Raw genomic sequence first — 18,231 nt, forward strand, 5'->3', positions numbered from 1 at the left:
CTAAAACTGTGCAGTGCTTTACAGGAATGGAAGATGTGGTTTCTGTCCTGGAGCTTGTGTTGTCTAAATCATGTTAAACACAGAAAATAAGACTCAGACCAAATTTCTTAAGCTTGCTGGGTATGCGGTCTTGAAGTCTTACTAATTCAGTGTACAAGGGTTGTGTGAAAACGACACATGGGCATGTCTGCTTCTGTTGTTTTAGTTCAGTGTTACATGCTATATATATATATACAGACTGTAAGAACTGACATTAACAATGTATTGTGCCAACATATTTGTTTACTGTGACATCTTCTCTATTGGATTTGGCAGGAGAATTGAAAATTGTGCTTTCAACAATATTTAGATACATATTTTGTTTTTTAATAAGGGGAGTGGTTTAGTCTAGAGCCAACGTGAACACTGTTTGCTGCATTGGGCAGAAAATGCTGCTAACAGAGCAGCTGGCACATATCTTCCCAGGCTCCATCTGTCAGAGTCAGCATTGCTTTGTAAATAGCTCTCCTATTGGATAGACTTGTTTCTTGCTGTAATGTTCACAGCCTGGATTAAAATGGAATTCCTAAGTTTGGGGTTTTTAAGTTATTTACTGTTTAAAAAAAAAAGTGGTTTTGTAGGCTACTTCTGCCCTCCTTTACAGACCTGTTAAAGCTATGTCAGAGTGTTGTGAATGCTACATCTTGTGGACTTGTCGATTAGCTTAAGTAAAAAACAAATATGAGGGTAATGTAGTTACTGGAAGCTTAATCTCAAAGACCCATGTCTCTGCTGTGTACACACAGGTCAGAATGGGCTGGGATCTGATGATAATCTGTATCAGTGTATCTGAGGAAATTAAACACTTTTTTTTTTTTTTTAAGGAGCATCAATATACATGCATTTTTTTGTTACCAAGACTCATACACTTTTACTACTGTGGGGTATACGTGTGTATATATAACATAGGCATGTCCCTCAAACTCTCCTTTGGAATGAACCTCCCCTTAATGAAGAAACTTTTCTCCCTCAACCTCCCCCAAAAGAGATAATGATTAGAAAAATTGAGACTCTTTTTACAGTTAATCAACAGAATGAAAAGCAACTTTCAAGTAAAAGAAAATCTGCAAGCACACAGGCAGATTGGCTAAATTGGTCCCAGCCCATAGAAATGCTAATTTGCTATCAAGGCTATTCAGGACTGGTCAGGGGAATATTATTGATGGAAATGAAGGATTTGCTTCTAGCTGATTGTCCTGCATGTACAGGATTTGGGGGAAGGGCCTGTCTGAAACAGAGCTTGTGAATTATAGGCAGTGCTTGTTACATTGCCCTATGTGTTTGTTAAACTACAGTAATTTGGTATGTGTCTTGATCCTTGAGATGGAATAGCTGACTAGTCCATGATTTTTGTCAGGAAAGACTGAAATCTTGCTTGTGGGCTGTGGTGTGGTTGTTGCTGTGGTGGTGATCACCTTATTGTCTGGTGCCTTGAATGAATGCCAGCTTTATTGTGCAAGGGTTTTACCTGGGGAGATTTCAAGTTCTACCAGTTCCTCTGCGTTTGGTGTAGCTGAGTTACTGCATCTTATCTTGGAGAAACTCAACAGGCATGGTATTATTTCATACCAGTGGGCCTTTTTATTGTGGATGCTGGAAGGAAGTTCACTTGAGTTGAATTGTAGATGCTAGCTTGCCTGTGTTTATTGAGGATTTCTGCCTCAGTAGATGGGCAGAATTACTGTTTACTGAATGGACTTGAAAGAATTTAATCAACCTGGTTTTAATTTTGGGGTTACTGTAGTGAGAGGGATCTTGGGTTTTAGAACTGTTCTGAATGGTCAGGCATCCTTCTGTGCCTCCCCTGTCTTTAAATTCCTTCATATTCCTGGAACAACCAGTTATTTAAGCGGTTGAGAGGTTTGATACTTTCATATGACACCACTTCTCACTATGTGCAGAGAGAGTTGTGTTGGATAGTCTGTTCTATTTCTTGTTTTCACTGTCAGTGAAGGATTGAGTGCCCCTGGAGAGAAGGCGGCCTTGGACAGGAGGTGGACATGTTCAGTGACTGCAATATGTTGCTATTAATAGCTTGCAAGCTATTGGGCAATTAAAATCTTGAGCTTTCAACCTCCCACACAAATTCAGGAATGGTAGAGAAGTACAACAAAATGACAAGTTATGGCAAATCACTTCAGTAAAACACTTGAACATTTTTCTACTGCACATGTTGTATTACTGATCTTTGTGATGCAGAATTTTGAGTTGAGATTTGCCTGTGCTCTGGAACATGTGGGTTTTTGGCTTTAGTTCCCCTTTGTATGGAGGCTGGGTTTGCCCTCTCATTTTATCAGGCTGTGCTTGTACTAAGTCCCTTCCTGTTCCTTGTCTGCATGTAAATGCTTTTTAAATTTCCCACAGTTGTTTTTACTGATGATAGTAACAATATGAATGGCAAAGCAGGTGGTTCCAGTAACAAGAATACTGATGGTGGCTGATCTGGGACTGATTATGTTGAAGAAAGACAGTAGATTAAGTGTACTGGTGACCCTCTGAAGTCTTATCTGTGGTGCTATGGGAGGATGTCCCTTGTGCTAGTATGTTGGACAAAGGTTGAGCTTAAACTTCTGAACTAACTCTCCCGATGGTTTACTTCACTTTCTGGTGGGGGAATTGAGGTGCTGATCAGTGAGGAACAGTCTGTAACTTGTAGGCAGATAAATACCAGGCCTAGTATAGCTCTGTGGATATTGGGAAATACTCAGTGCATCATGTCCTTGAAGTAAATGCTAGCCTAATGCATTACAGAGAGAGTTTCTTCAGTGAGATTGCTGTATGGCATCAGCACAGTAAGCCTGTTCCAGGAGACAGTTGACACATCTGATTCATACTCTGTCATTACCTGGATGGCATATATAGTGTAAGCAGCCCCTGTTTGTAAATTTTGAAGCCTTAGTTTCCTCTGCCACTCTGGAATGATAGATATCCCTTAAGGCTGTATCTGTGATGAGAGAAACCCTGACTACTCCCTGCTGAGCACCTGCTAGTAATAACCACAGTCTGTTTAGATCTCCTTGAATGGCTTCTAGGTAGGTAGCTGGCTCCTGAAAGTTCTTCAGAATATAGAAACTTGTGGCACTTGCTGCTGTGACTTGCCAGTTTGACTTTCTTCTCTCATTTATAGCTGATACTCTGATGTAATAACTATCAGTAACAGCCAAAAAGTTACCATGGTGCAGCATGTTTACAAAGCGGTCTAACAAGCTTCATGAACTATGGATAAGGGGGAACCTGTATCCATGGGCTACCTACTTATTTCAGTACATAGCTCCGCAGTTATTTACAGTGATCTCTGGATTTACGGTTCTTGATTTTCAACATAAATTAGACTTTTGGCTCAGGAGGTAAATGTTATCTAGCGGGTATGGTATATTTAAACATTTGAAACGCACTACTGCAGCTTGGATGTGGAATACTTGGTCTAAGCTGAACATACATTGTGAATGGTTTAGAAATGCCCAAGCCTTCTGCCATTAGGAGTCAGAAGTAACAAATAAACCCTTACAACCAGCTTTGAGCTATTAAAAGCCTTATTGGATCAATGAAGCAGCAACTTCAAACTCATAGATGCATCCAGAAGTTCCACATGATGTTACAAGCTCTTGCTTTAGGGAGACTCGAGTGCCCCTGTTTTCTGAGTGGGGAAGCCGCTTTCCAGAAATATGTTCTTTCCACCTTGGAGCGTCCCCAGCTAGTTCTCAGGGAGATTAAGTACTCAGGGAGGTTAAGTGCTGAACATGAGCCAGCAGTGTGCCCAGGTGGCCAACAAGGCCAACAGCATCCTGGCTTGTATCAGGAATAGTGTGGCCAGCAGGAGCAGGGAGGTGATTGTTCCCCTGTACTTGGCACTGGTGAGGCTGCACCTTGAATACTTTGTCCAGTTTTGGGCCCCTCAATACAAGAAAGACATTGAGGTGCTGGAGTGTGTCCAAAGAAGAGCAAGGAAGCTGGTGAAGGGTCTAGAGCACAGGCCTTATGAGGAGCGGCTGAGGGAACTGGGGTTGTTTAGCCTGGAGAAGAGGAGGCTGAGGGGCGACCTTATTGCTCTCTACAGCTACCTGAAAGGAGGTTGTAGTGAGGTGGGTGTTGGTCTCTTCTCCCAAGTAACAAGTGATAAGATGAGAGGAAATGGGCTCAAGCTGTGTCAGGGGAGGTTTAGATTGGATATTAGGAAAAATTTCTTCACGGAAAGGGTAGTCAAGCATTGGAACAGGCTGTCCAGAGAGGTGGTGGAGTCACCATCCCTGGAAGTGTTCAAAAAAACATACAGACGTGGCACTTTGGGACATGGTTTAGTGGGCGTGGTGGTGTTGGGTTGATGGTTGGACTGATGATCGTAGAGGTCTTTTCCAATCTTAATGATTTCTAGTTTTTACTTTCATTATAAATAATCCAGCCACCAAGCCAGAAAACATGAAATTGCTACTCTACCCTTAATTGGTTTAGTGTTGGACTTGGTAATGTTGGGTTAATGGTTGGACTGGATGATCTGAAAGGTCTTTTCCAACCTAAACGATTCCATGATCCTATGATATCTAGGAGTCTCCAAGCCACTGCCTGGACGTACATCTTCACCATTCTATAAAAGTATTTCAGTTGACTTGAAAAATGAGGTGCTGTAGATTGTAGCTAACTTAAGCTAAAAGTTTTGGCTGGGTGTTTTTTGGGTTTGTTTTTGTTTGTTGTTGTGTTGTTTTGGTTTTTTAGTAGAATTTAATTCCTGAGTTTGTTGGGACCAGATCTCTGAGCTAAAATGGCAAGACCTTAGTGAAGGAAGCGGAACTTTGAAACCTCATCTGTAGTATCTGTCTTATCAGGATGTATGCATTCTGTAAATGTCAGAGATAAACAAATGGCAACATGAACAAAAGAGAATACAGATGTGTGTATTGATGACTTTGGTATAGTTGCATTCTGTGAATGCTGATATGTGATAGAGATTGCTAAATCCATGTGGCAACTGATAGTAGTAATCCTAATTTTCTCTTTTATCAATTAATGAAAGGTGGAAGTCTTTTTTAAAAAGATAACCACGATGTAAAACTAAACAATTATCTTGTGTTTATTTGTGAAGCAAACACAAATGTACTGCACTGTTGAATTCATTAAATGTGCATGAGCAATAACAGCAAAGGCATATAAAACTGAGTGTAAAGCTGTTCCTGTAGCTTGATTGCTGAGCTTGATCAAACCCTTGAACAGAATGCCAAGCATCTGAACAGGTATTGGGCACTGAATAACAGCTCTATTTAGCTTGGTGATTATTGAGGTGCTTTAGGGCAGCGCTCTGTTAGTAGTTTACCCTGGATGGGTTTTTCTGTGCTTGAGTGTGCACGTATTCCAACAGCTGAAGATGAAAAATGTGGAGCAACACATGCCACATACTGAGGAGGCAAATTAATTTGTTTCTGTTAGGGCAGCCAATCTTGGTTTGATCTGATGAACTGCTTTCTGACCTTGGTCAAATGGAGCCAGTTCTTCTGGTGGGGCATTTATCTTACAGGGAGTTTCAAGCACAATGAATGGAACTGAAGTGGAAAGAGGGAAAATGGAGGTCGGAGAACAGGTAATGAGGGTATGGACTGGTGTGCTTGCAACAGAAAGTTTGGCTTCCGAAGATGCTTTGCAGTGTGAGCTGATGTGATTTTTGGAGGAAGCTTGTACATGTAGTTGCGTGCTACATGAACTGGAAGATGGTGGGAATTAGCTGAGAGAGAGAAAGCTGGGAGGGCAGATGGTTTGAACACTGCGCAGAGACTGTTGTGGCGATGTGCCTATGTGGGTGGCAGTTTGGAGAGGGGAAGAAAAAATTGACTGACTATGCAACTTGTAAAGATCAGCTGCCGAGTGATGGACAGGTTCCTCATCATTTGACCTTGATGTGTCACTGAACTGAAGAATCAGTAAATAAGCTCCTACTCTCTTTTTATAGTGGCAATTGTATGGGTGCAGAATCGGTTTTGACTATAGTAATTATGTAAACATCTAAATCATTAGAGAAGAAAATAAACTTTTTATACACTGACTTTTTCTTACTTGACAACACTCAGTAATTCTGAGTGCTGTGGCTTTGTAACCAGTTAGTGTTCAGCCTAAAATCATTTAAACTTCATAGTGAGAAAACAGCTTGAGTAAAGGCTACAGATCTGCACTTGAGTTTATATAAAGTTAGAATCGTGTTGACTACTGCCTTATTGGCTGTCTAGTGCAGTAAACCTTTTATTTCAGATATCACTGAAGCTGCTACCTGCATTTTGACCATTGTTCAGAGTGGTAGAAGTTCAAGTATAAATCATTGGTGGTTTTCTTCAGGCTCCAGCTCAGTAGGACGGTGTTTTTAGTCACTGCTAGTGACAGTTTGAAGTTTAAAATGTCTCTTTGGAAAGCCAGGGTGCTTTGGGAAACTTGCTTCTTGAACCTCTAGTAGTTGTTTTACAGGTCCTTCACTACCAAAGTTTGTTTTCTAAAGAAGCAAAATGACTCCTACTAATGTTTTCTGACAGCTAGAAACGTCAGTATTCTTTTTAGCTGAAAGGTAGCTTTGTTTGCATTTGGAAATACTAAGAAATGGAGTTTTGCGTAGTGTGGCCTTAGTACACACAATAGCTGTTTTACCTCTTGGCAACAGATTGTGTTAAACTGTTCTTGCTGCTTCACATTGTAGAAGGCATCTGTATGTGAATCTGTTTGAAGGGTGGCATTAACCAAGTGTTCTAATAAGCATCAAAACACTGCTAGGAATGTTAATCATCAATATGAACAAATTTCCTGGTTTGGGGGGGAATTCACCCTTGTTTAAAAAATCTTTAATTAAAAGCTAGCCTAGCATAGCTTGTGTTGCAGTATTTAGGTCATGCTGCAACTTTATAATGTATAGGAACAGCTTGTCTTCTGGTTTTCTGCTTAAAGTGAGAGAGACAAGAAGTATTCCTTATTAGCTGTTGCATCTTTTAATACTTTAACTCAGGGACAGATTTAACACTTGTGGATGTTAAACTAAAATACTGAGGTGAAGAAATGAAAGGCAGGATTTAAGAATGAATGAGTGCATGGAAACTGGAAAACACAGGGCTCAGTTGAATGCAAATGGAATTTCTGTGTTTCCTAACTTTGTGCTTAATATTGTAACTGTTGCATATGATGTTTGAGTGTTATTCAAAGAAATCAACAATAAAAATAGAGAAGTCTGGTTGGAAGGGACTATTAATATGAACCTTTCCTTTTGGTTGCTGAGATCAACTCACTATTCCACAAATAAATGAGGAAGAAACTATGCTAGCACTGAGTCATCGTGTACTGCAGATCCTTCCTTATGCAGTGCACCTTTCCTACAAAGGGAAGAAAAGAGAATTCTGGATAGCTGTGGCTTGCAAGTTGGGTAACGGATTAAGTACATGGCCTCCACTGCCAGCTCCCAAGCTGTTATCCAGGGAGCGCTTCAGAGTGGGGTGCACGTGTATTTCCCAGGTGGAGGTGGTGTTGGTACCCCCCCATCTTGCCACTGAGAAGGGACTTACTTGGGCTGAGTGATTCGAGTCATGTAAGCAGTTGCTGATCTTGGACACTAACCTGCCCTCTGACTAGGGAGCAATGCCTCAGGACAGACTGAGGACTTTACCTTAGGAAGATGTGATTTCAGTGGGAAAGTGATCCTTTCCTTATAATTTTTTTTCCCCCCTCTTTGGGGGGAAGCTGTGCTCCTTTCTGACACCTCAAAATATGTGTGTCTTCTCAGTCAATGATGAACTTTCTCAGCTGTCAAGGAAAGTTTATTAATCTTTTGTGTGAGGAGGGATAATTTCACAAACACTTCTGCATGCAGGAGCCCTCTGTGCATGCCATCCTGATGCTCTACTCGCCCTTCTGGACTGTGGGAGTAGTAGTCTGCATAGCTAGAGGGTTGGCTTTGTAGGTGGCGTGTGCAGTAGGGGACACCCAACTGTGGGAAAATATTTTTCTGTCTTTAATTGGCCTGAGCTGCATGACCTCATAAGAGATAGCGAAAGCTGCGTTTCAGTGTTCCTGGGGAATTGGAGGCTTTTCGGGAAATGAAGGATTGGACAGGCTTTAGAAACTCAACTCCAACAAATCATGATAGTGTTGGCTTTTCTACTGAATGAATTGTTTCTTGGCATGTAATTTTATTATGGTTAAATATTTTTCAGATTCCTTATCTGCTTATTATTGAGAATTTTTTAAATGTAGATGCAGATTGAGTACTTTGCACAGTCAGATCTTCTTGATTACAGATTCTTCTAAATATAGATTATATTTTTTGTTCCTGTCCTTTTCCCCCATCCCCCACCCTTTTCCTGGCCTTAAGCAAACATCTTGTTCTTTTGCTTTACAGGCTCCAGATAAAAGGAAAGCATTAGAAGAGACCAAAGCGTACACAACTCAATCTCTAGCCAGTGTTGCTTATCAGATCAATGCACTGGCCAACAATGTATTACAACTGCTGGACATCCAAGCATCCCAGCTACGGAGGATGGAGTCCTCCATCAACCATATCTCCCAGGTAATTTTTTTTTTTTTTTTTTTTAAATAGAGGACTAACAACATTGGAGGAGGCATTATCTTGTTTCTTGTATTATTGAGTTGGGTAGTTTATGTTGACTTCTTTGAATTCTCTGAGTAACATGGTAGAAAACGGTAAGGCTTTTTTCTTTTAGTATTTATGAAAGCCGCTTTGTGATAGAGGTCATGACTGAAATAAAACAGTTCCTTTATCAAGAAGCACTGGGATTATATGTGGTTTAAAGCAGGAGTTAATTATTAAGATTCCAAGATCTGAAGCTGCAGTTGAGGGAGGGATAGAGAGAAGGATTCTGTTTCTGAAGGAAATCCAGGTAGAAGTACCATAGGAGTGGTGGTATTTTATTTAACATTGCAACATATGCAGTAATCTCATTTGTTTGCATACCCTTGCAGGTTGTAATTTCGTGAGTTGTGTGGAGAGGGAGGAGGGGTTCACATGCTGCCACTACCTGCTCAAGCCAAACTCTTTCCAAGCCAAGGCAGTTGGATGAATGAGCTGACCTGCTTTGTACTGTGACTACAGTATTGCTAGAGTTGGTGCAGGGAGGACATGGAAATAGGTGATGGGAAAGAACAGGCCTGTCCCTGTCAGTGGCAGCCTGTGTTCCCTTGGCTGAAGCTTCACCCTAGCTGGCTGCTGCTCAGGAGGGAGAGTTGCTGCTGCTGGCTGCCTTATACCTGATCTGGCACTGGTCTGGTTGTATGGTAACTCAGCCAAAAAATGTCTGCTGTGTTTAACCTGGAAGTGGCTTATTGCATAATGAGGTGTGTGCCATACTAGTACCAAGGAAGGGAGGGACTGGATCCACTCAGTTATTTCACCCTTACATTGCTGTTCTGAAGTGAGCTTGAGTGAGTTGTTGAGGGCCCAGTGCCCACTCAGTCATATGCTCTTATCGAAATTCAGTTGGATCTTTGGGCTTTATGTCCTATGCCTATCTGAGACATTTCATGAACAAATCTTGGAGGATTCAACCTAAAATGTTCTTCAGTGCAGCTGGTGAATTCAAAACCTTTGTTGGTCAACCAGTACCTTGTTAGTGGTACACCTTAGACCAAATAATTGAAAGAAAAAGCTTCTCATGGCCTCTGCTGTCTGTCTCCCTGTAGGCCCTGCTAGCCTCTGGTTACTGTTCTTTTAGAGTAATTGTGGCTTCTAAAAATCTTTCTGTTAAATGGCAGCACAGTGGTTCACTGAAAGCATGTCAGCAGGGAGAAGATTCCAGTGCATGTGGAAGGGCCCTCCTAGTAACAAACCTTTTGAAAAGGCTTGTCAAGTTAGTATGTGCTAAGAACTATACAGTGTTAAAAGCTGCATCAAATATTTAAAAAGTACCTGCCACTGAAACAGGAAAGTAGGAGGAAGTACAATTGCTGTGGAAAGTTTCTTGTTCTGTCAAGTATTCAGAGATTTCTTGATGTTAGGTTTATGACTACATCTGAAGAAATAACTAGATAAAGGACTGAACCTACCGGCTTTCCCAAGCATTGGATGCCCTTTTATACTGAGCACATCTTTTCTTACATGTTTCAGAGCTGCAGTGTGTGTGAAGTGATTATTGTTAAATTCTCATTGGCCCACTGATATGACTAACCGTGGAAAAAGCCAAAATGTTTGATACTAGCACAAAAGGTGTTAACCCTCTGTACTGTTTGCTGCTTGAATTGAAGGCACTATGCTGAAAGCTATTGAGTCACCTGATACATGAACTGTTTGCTAAAGACTGTGAACAATCAATGCTTTGTAGAGCTTTTGAGAAGTGTTTAGCAAGGTCACTTGCTTGTAGTTTCTGTCCTGGTTGGTCTTTCCTGAAACTAGTCCTTGCTTATAAATGAACCTCTGCAGACTAATTTTGTAGAATTAAACTGGATACAGATAATGCATACATACCAGCTCAGCTATTTGCTTTGAAATGTTTCTGCTCAAATGCTTCAACTGCATATCTTAAATCTGCTGTGCAGTTGCTTTGATAGACTGTTTCTAAATTCTCCGAGGTCTCCAGAATGTCTTTCCCCGTGCTTGTATCAGTCATGAGTATTTTCATGCCACTAAAGCATGGGGATGAACATATTCTCAAAATGGAATTCTTCTCCATGAAAGAAGTATTGCCTAGAAACACAGATCTGAGGCATTGTCAGTCAATTACTCAATTCTGGGTTTTGCAACATAGAGCAGATATCTGTGAAATAAGCTACAATTTGATAGTTTTTCTGATTAAAATACCTTTCTGCTTTCTATGGAAGAAAATCCTGTGGCTGTTCTGACCTGCAGGCGGTTTCTGTTCCTCTACTGTGTTTCGGTTCTCTGTGCATGTTTTCCAGAATGACTCTAGGCTAAATGGCTGGGTAGCTAATCTTGATTAGTAGCCACTCAATATTTTTCCTAGCTATGTACCTTCTTCACTGGAAAAAAAACTCATGAAAAGTTAGGTGATGGAGTGGTGTGTTATATTCTTGTTACTGCAGCTTAATTTTACAGATGGAAAGTTTGCTTGCTTTTATAGGAAAAAATTAATTCTACTTCTGTTTCTTGTTGAGAGCAAACAGAGAGGCTTCACATGAGTAATCATGCTGTGGTGAGGCAGCGCTGCTCTGAGCACACGGAGGCAGTGAACAGCTCCAGGATTGGCTTTCACGTAGCAGCCAGAGCAACAGCCTGCTCAGCTGCATGTATATTTTCTGCATAGTTGTTTTTCAGCTGTAATGTGTGGGTCTGCAGTGAGCAGCCACATAATTATTTATTACACCCAATATACAGAGCTGTGCACATACAGCTCAGCTCTTTGGCTTAAATTCTTGATATTGACTTTGAGCTTGCCCAGCTGCCTTGACCTTTCCAAGCTGCCTTGATACGGCAGAGCAGAGACTTGATTGCTGTTCTGGAGAAGTTTGCAAACCCTTCTGGTATAAGAGATCCTGCTCATCCTGTTAGGCAAGATTTGGGGGAAAAAGATAGCAAGTCTATACTTCGGACCAACTACAGGCCTGTCAGTCTGACCTTGGTGCCAGGGAAGGTTATGGAGCAGATCATCTTGAGTGCCATCACACGGCATGTACAGGACAGCCAGGCAATTGGGCCCAGTCAGCATGGGTTTATGAACGGCAGGTCCAGTTTGAGTAACCTGATCTCCTTCTGTCCTGGTTTCGGCTGGGATAGAGTTAATTTTCTTCCTAGTAGCAGGCATAGTGCTGTGTTTTGGATTTAGTAGGAGAATGTTGATAACATGCTGATGTTTTTAGTTGTTGCTGAGTACTGCTTATGCTAGTCAAGGACTTTTCAGCTTCCCATGCTCTGCCAGGCGCACAAGGAACTGGGAGGGGGCACAGCCAGAATAGTTGATCCAAACTGGCCAAAGGGCTATTCCATACCATATGACGTCATGCTCAGTATATAAACTGGGGGGAGTTGGCCGGGGAGCAGCGATTGCTGCCCGGGAACTGTCTGGGTATCGGTCGGCGGGTGGTGAGCAATTGCATTGTGCGTCACTTGCTTTGTATATCATTATTATTATCATTATTATACTGTTACTATTATCATTACTATTTTACTTTATTTCAATTATTAAACTGTTCTTAACCCAGGAGTGTTTCTCACTCTTACTCCTCTGATTCTCTCCCCCATCCCATCGGGACAGGGGCAGTGAGCGAGCGTCTGCGTGGTGCTGGGTTGCTGGCTGGGGCTAAACCACGACACCTTCTATGAGAAGGTGACCCACTTAGTGGATGAGGGAAAGGCTGTGGGTGTTGTCTACCTATACTTTACTAAAGCCTTTGACACTCTTTCCCACAGCATTCTCCTGGAGAAACTGCTCATGGCTTGGATGGGTGTACTCTTTGTTGGATAAAAAACTGTCTGGATGGCCAGGCCCAAAAAGTTGTGAATGGAGTAAAATCCAGTTGGCAGGCAGTCACAGGTGGTGTTCCCCAGGGCTCAGTACCGGGGCCAGTTCTGTTTAATATCTTTATCAATGATCTGGATGAGGGGATTGAGTGCACCCTCAGTAAGTTTGCAGATGACACCAAGTTGGGTGGGAGTGTTGATCTGCTTGAGAGTAGGAAGGCTCTACAGAGGGACCTGGACAGGCTGGACCAATGGGCCGAGGCCAACTGGATGAGGTTTAACAAGGCCAAGTGCCGGGTCCTGCACTTACGTCACAACAACCCCATGCAACGCTACAGGCTTGGGGAAGAGTGGCTGGAAAGCTGCCTGGCCGAAAAGGACCTGGGGGTGTTGGTAGACAGCCGGCTGAACATGAGCCAGCAGTGTGCCCAGGTGGCCAACAAGGCCAACAGCATCCTGGCTTGTATCAGAAATGGTGTGGCCAGCAGAAGCAGGCAGGTGACCATCCCCCTGTACTCGGCACTGGTGAGGCCACACCTCAAATACTGCGTTCAGTTTTGGGCCTCTTACAACAAGAAAGACATTGAGGTGCTGGAGTGTGTCCAAAGAAGAGCAAGGAAGCTGGTGAAGGGTCTAGAGCACAAGCCTTGTGAGGAGTGGCTGAGGAAACTAGGGTTGTTTAGCCTGGAGAAAAGGAGGCTGAGGGGCGACCTTATTGCTCTCTATAACTACCTGAAAGGAGGTTGTAGTGAGGTGGGTGTTGGTCTCTTCTCCCAAGTAACAAGCGATAAGATGAGAGGAAATGGGCTCAAGCTGTGTCAGGGGAGGTTTGGATTGGATATTAGGAAAAATTTCTTCACGGAAAGGGTAGTCAAGCATTGGAACAGGCTGCCCAGGGAAGTGGTTGAGTCCCTATCCCTGGAGATATTTAAAAGATACGTAGATGTGTTGCTTAGGGACATGGTTTAGTGGTGGACTTGGCAGTGTTAGGTTAATGGTTGGACTTGATGATCTTAAAGGTCTTTTCCAACCTAAATGATTCTATGATTCTATATATACTTCTAGATTCCCTACTACAAGCTTTCTGTTGCAGTCACAGTTACATTGCATATTTCTGTCAGTTCCTATTTAGTGATTTAGTTTGTTTTTATTTGCCTTGAGTATGGCCATACTTAGAAAGGAAATTTCAGTTAGGAGTTGAACTAGTTTTGACCTAAGGTGTGAAAGCAGAGCCAGCCTGAATGCTGCACTGTTATGGTGTGCCATCTCAACTTTCCCTATAGGACACTTGTGTAAAAAGGCAATGGAGGAAGGACTTGTGCCCCACATGGTTCCTAGCAATCACTACTGACTTGTCCATCCACAAATGCAGAGCAGCAGTTCTGCTGTAGTATAGATATGCCTTCAGTTGCAGTGACCAAAAAGAAATTTACCTTGAAGAAGACTGAACAGCAATAGCCAGGTGTTTTGCTTTCTTCATAGCATATGAAGTGTAAGGTGTCTGGAATAGGTAGTATTTTCTTTTGTAGCAATTTTAGGGGGGATGAGTGCATGCCTGGACAGGGCAGTGAAAGAGGAAAGGAGAAGCTGAGGGTCAGCCTGCAATGGGAGACACCAGGAAGGACCTTGGACATTGAGGTGGGGAATAAATGAAGACCTTAACATTCAGCATATGATATTTCTTAAGGTGTGCTGCAACTAAATAAACCCAGGATTTTTTCATGTACCCTGATGATGAATTAAGCAAGACACTGTATATTTGTGCTCTGAATGCAGTTTATGCTTCATTATGTTTATTTCCTATGTGTATTAAATTAAATTCTAGTTTGCTGTTTAAACTTGTGTTGTTCATTTGTGCCATTCTTGCATGCGTCCCTGAGCCAGTGAGTTAATTCTTTAAAAAATAAGATTAAAAAAGCTTCTCATATCCCTCCCTCCATTCTGAAAATCAGTGGTTTTTAGTAGAGAAGTTAAAAATTCACCTCTTTGTAGCTTGAATATTTGACAAGGGAAAACTGCTCCTCTAGAAATTTGGGCCTATGTTCTTTTGCTCTTTTGACTTAGTGTTTCTTGGTTGTTCTTCCCTCTTCCTCTCCTCCTCTTGTAAACAAGAGTTGACTTAAACAGGTACTTTGAGATAATTTTTTTTGCTGCTTCACTTCCACAAACTTCAAGAGAACGAAGATGGGACAGCCAGATTCGTCAGAGGAGAGATAGGTTGACAGGGACGTCCTTGTTTACTGTGTCAAAACCGAAAAATGTAGCAGATCAGTGCTCACATTTATGTCAGAGCAGCTGCAGTACTGGGTGTAGCAACTATTCTTTTTTTTTTTTTCCTGCACATAAACAGTTTTTAAATAACTTGGTATTTAAATCCATGCCTCTTGAAGCATGAAGCAAGCAATAGACTTCTTTTTAAGAAATGATGATTTGAACCAGGAAACACTGCACCCCTTAAACATTTAGCGTTAAGGTTTTCTTCTGCATCTGGAGATCTCCCCTAATGCAAAATAGGGACTATTACAGACCAATATCTTCTGAAAGCATAACTCTCAAAAAAAAAAGTGCATCTTTTGACACCATTAAAAGTTAGAAGCTTTTAGAACTTAAAAAAAAAAAAAAAAAACCCACCACAAACCCTGAACTAGTTTAGCAGAATCTTGCCTGTCACCATCCATGTCTAATTCATTGCATGTGTAATTCAAATACTGCATGCAAGCAGAAAGCCAAATGCCTTCTGTTGCTATGGTATGGTTGTCTAGCTAAAGTCAGGGGCAACAATGAAATACACAGATGTTATCTTTTCTTGTAGGACTTCTGAAATGTACAGCTGTAGCCTTTGTTGAATCATGCATACACACCACCCCCAGCCCCAAATACTAAGGCATTTTCCATTGGGTGAGCAACCAGTCAGGACTGATGTGGATTAGGTTTCAGAGAAGCTCTGCTGAAGATGTTCTGGGGCTTGAAGGGGTGAGCTCTTTAGTAGCAAGCTGAAAACACAGTAACTGGTGTTTGATGCCACGGAAGAGCACAAGACCTGTTAGGTGCTCAGCAGGTCTCTGATGTTTGAAGAGGCAAAAGGCAGTGCATGTACAGTGGGGACTCTTTAAGTTTGTGAGAAAGAGCTTTCTCTCAGAGTGTGTGTGTCTGTCCTTTGGATTAATGTGACACTGCATTCATGGATTGCGGTATGTGGTCACAACACAGTTCAAATTCATGTTTGAAAGCCAAGAAGTAGAAAGAGGGTAGAAAATGTGACATCATCTGCTGATGAATGTGGGTGGTCATGCCTAGGAACAAGCAATTATGTAAAGTACTTTAGTACACTTATGAATGGGAGCAAAAGACCTCTCCAGATCCTCTTAGTGATGACTGTGCTTCCAAAGGACAGCTGTCCAGGTACTTTTACCCTGAAGGTGCCTCTTTAAAAGAAGAGGATGCTTAAAAGTCTGATCTTGTTCTCTGACATGAAGGACGTATGGGCTGGACAAAAGAGCTGTTAACTGGAAAGAAAATTAGCCAGAACTAGCAAATGGTTGATGGCTGCTAACAAGCAGGGTCAATATTGGAGCCCACACTGTTCAGAATATTATTTGGAGACCATTCAGGACATAAAGCATGTCCTCAGCAAAGCTGGGGTTAACTCTAAATTAGGAAAAGTGATTCATATGCTGAATGGCAGAGCTTCAGTGCAGAGAAACTTGAGGATTGAGCCAGCAAAAACCTTGGGAAACTGGGCAAGGTGCAAGACCCTGCACCTGAGGTGGAATAACCCCCTGAATTTGTACATGCTGGGAGATGACTGTGTCAGTACCCATCCTGCTGTAAAGGAGCTGGTGTGTTGGTGGATGCTGTGCTGAGCATGAGCCAACAACACGAGGCCATCTGAGTAAGTGAAACAGTGTGGCAGGGCTGTGTTGGGAAGAGTGTAGCTGGCAGGTGAAGGGCAGTGATTATCATGTGCTGTGCAGTGATGAGGCTTCACCTGGAGCACTGTGTCCATTTTTTTTGTGTCACCCCTGCCTTGTTCAAGAGTGATCTAGGGAAACTGGAGATCATCTCAGCATCCCTCTCTGCTGGACTGTCAGGGGCATGGAGCATGCAGCCTACAAGGAGAGGTTGAAGGAGTTGTGCTTGTTTAGTCTGACAAAGAGGAAGCAAAGTAGCGATGTAATGGTAGCCTACAAGTACTTAAGTCTGGCTCTGTCATCTTTGCAGTTAGTCTTTCTCTTGGTAGTGACAGTGTAATGTTGAACAGTTAGCCACAAGTTGAAGCTTGGCAGGTTAGTACATGGGGTTGGGAAAATCCTTTTTATTTTGATGTGTGGTGCAGCACTGGAACAGATTACCCTCTGGTGTCTCTTCTCACTGTTATGCTGCAGTAGCTGGATATATCCTAAAAGCTCTTTGTATCCTTGCAAGGAACATCATGAGCTATAGGAACTAAATGGTGAGGGGGCGGATAACTACAAAGTCGGGGAGAATCTGCCATGCCATGTCTACAAATCCTTGTGAGCTCCACTTCCGTACTAGCTTTCCTTTCCGCGTGTCCAAAAGTGCACGAAGAGACCAAGTGTTTCTGCAGGAACTAGAGCATCATCTAATGTTGTATACTTTAGAAAGATAATGTCTTGTCTCTGGTTCTCTTGGACTGCCCTTGCTTGTCAGCAGACACAAATATTCTAACTATGGTGAAGAAACTTGCACCTTTTATTTAAATTAACCTTGCCTTGGGTGATGTTCCCTCTCCTAATAAAGTGCTGCCAGTTATCTCTGTGGCCTCTGCTTCACATCCTGTTCTTCCTGTACTCTCCGTGGGAGAGGCCAAGGCTCCAAGAAGTTGTACTGTGCTTACTCCGGTTATCTGTATGCTTATGAAAATTGTTAACTTTGTGCCTATCAGCTTCTACATGATATACATAAATTGCTCAGAATGTAGTATAATGTGTAAGGGTTGCCTTGTCAGCTGTTTTGTTAAGAAATTTCCTTCATGACCACAAATGAATACACATAGGATCTGTCTGTAATTCCTGTACAGTTCAGCTGATACAGTCAAAAAACCCCAACATGCTGCCAACAAAAAAATCAAAACAAATGAACAAACAAAAAAACCCCATGATACTTAGTTTTGTACACCTGTGAGAGAGCAACTACAACTGTCAGCCTTTCTGTGATGGGGAAGGGCAGTTGCTTTGATGGAGCCAGAAACTTTCGTTTCCTTGTCATTCTTTATTCCCATTTTTTTCAGGGAGAGGAATGCAGGGTTTGAGTGTGTTTTTGGGGAATGGGGGAAGTTGCTAACTTTAATAGCCATGGACTGTAATGAATTCCTTCATATGCTGATTCTCATTCAACAGTCTGGTAGAAGGGCAGTCTGAATGCACAGTTTTCAATGTGTTTTAGACCATTAAAACCTCCTTTCTGCTGAATGGGTATTTGGCTGTAAGCTCTAGGTACCTCATTAAATACTGTATTAAGAGGCCTGACGCAGCCTCTTGTTTTCTGAAATCAAAGCCAAAAATCCCAGGACTGTGAACATTACTCTGAAAGGCTTTCTTGATAATTTTGTGCAGCAAAGGAGTCGAGGGTGTTTGTGCAATCATTCTTTTTTAATGAAAACCTCTCGTATCTGGAAGATATACCACATAAATGAAATGCATCACTACCGTGCTGTAAAGTCACATATTGGACTTCTCAAGGAGTCTTTTTTTCTTTTTTTCTTCAGATGCATCTGATTAGATTGTTGCTTAAAATTAATTTTCCTTCTATTTCAAGTCTCAGCAAACCAGCAGTCTTCACATGTGAAT

The 18,231-nt window shown here is 42.0% G+C and overlaps 1 protein-coding gene across 13 annotated transcripts in view; it reads left to right on the forward strand.

Annotated features, from left to right (window-relative positions):
* The window catches only part of ABI1 (abl interactor 1), an 83,555-nt gene that overhangs the window by 15,767 nt on the left and 49,557 nt on the right, over positions 1-18,231 (forward strand). For all 13 annotated transcript variants that reach the window (XM_075706027.1, XM_075706016.1, XM_075706015.1 and 10 more), the window contains one exon: positions 8,393-8,560. In XM_075706027.1, coding sequence (XP_075562142.1) covers positions 8,393-8,560 — 168 coding nt within the window. The remainder of the gene's footprint in view (positions 1-8,392; positions 8,561-18,231) is intronic.

This window comes from Pelecanus crispus, chromosome 2, assembly GCF_030463565.1.
Source record: "Pelecanus crispus isolate bPelCri1 chromosome 2, bPelCri1.pri, whole genome shotgun sequence".
Taxonomy (NCBI): domain Eukaryota; kingdom Metazoa; phylum Chordata; class Aves; order Pelecaniformes; family Pelecanidae; genus Pelecanus; species Pelecanus crispus.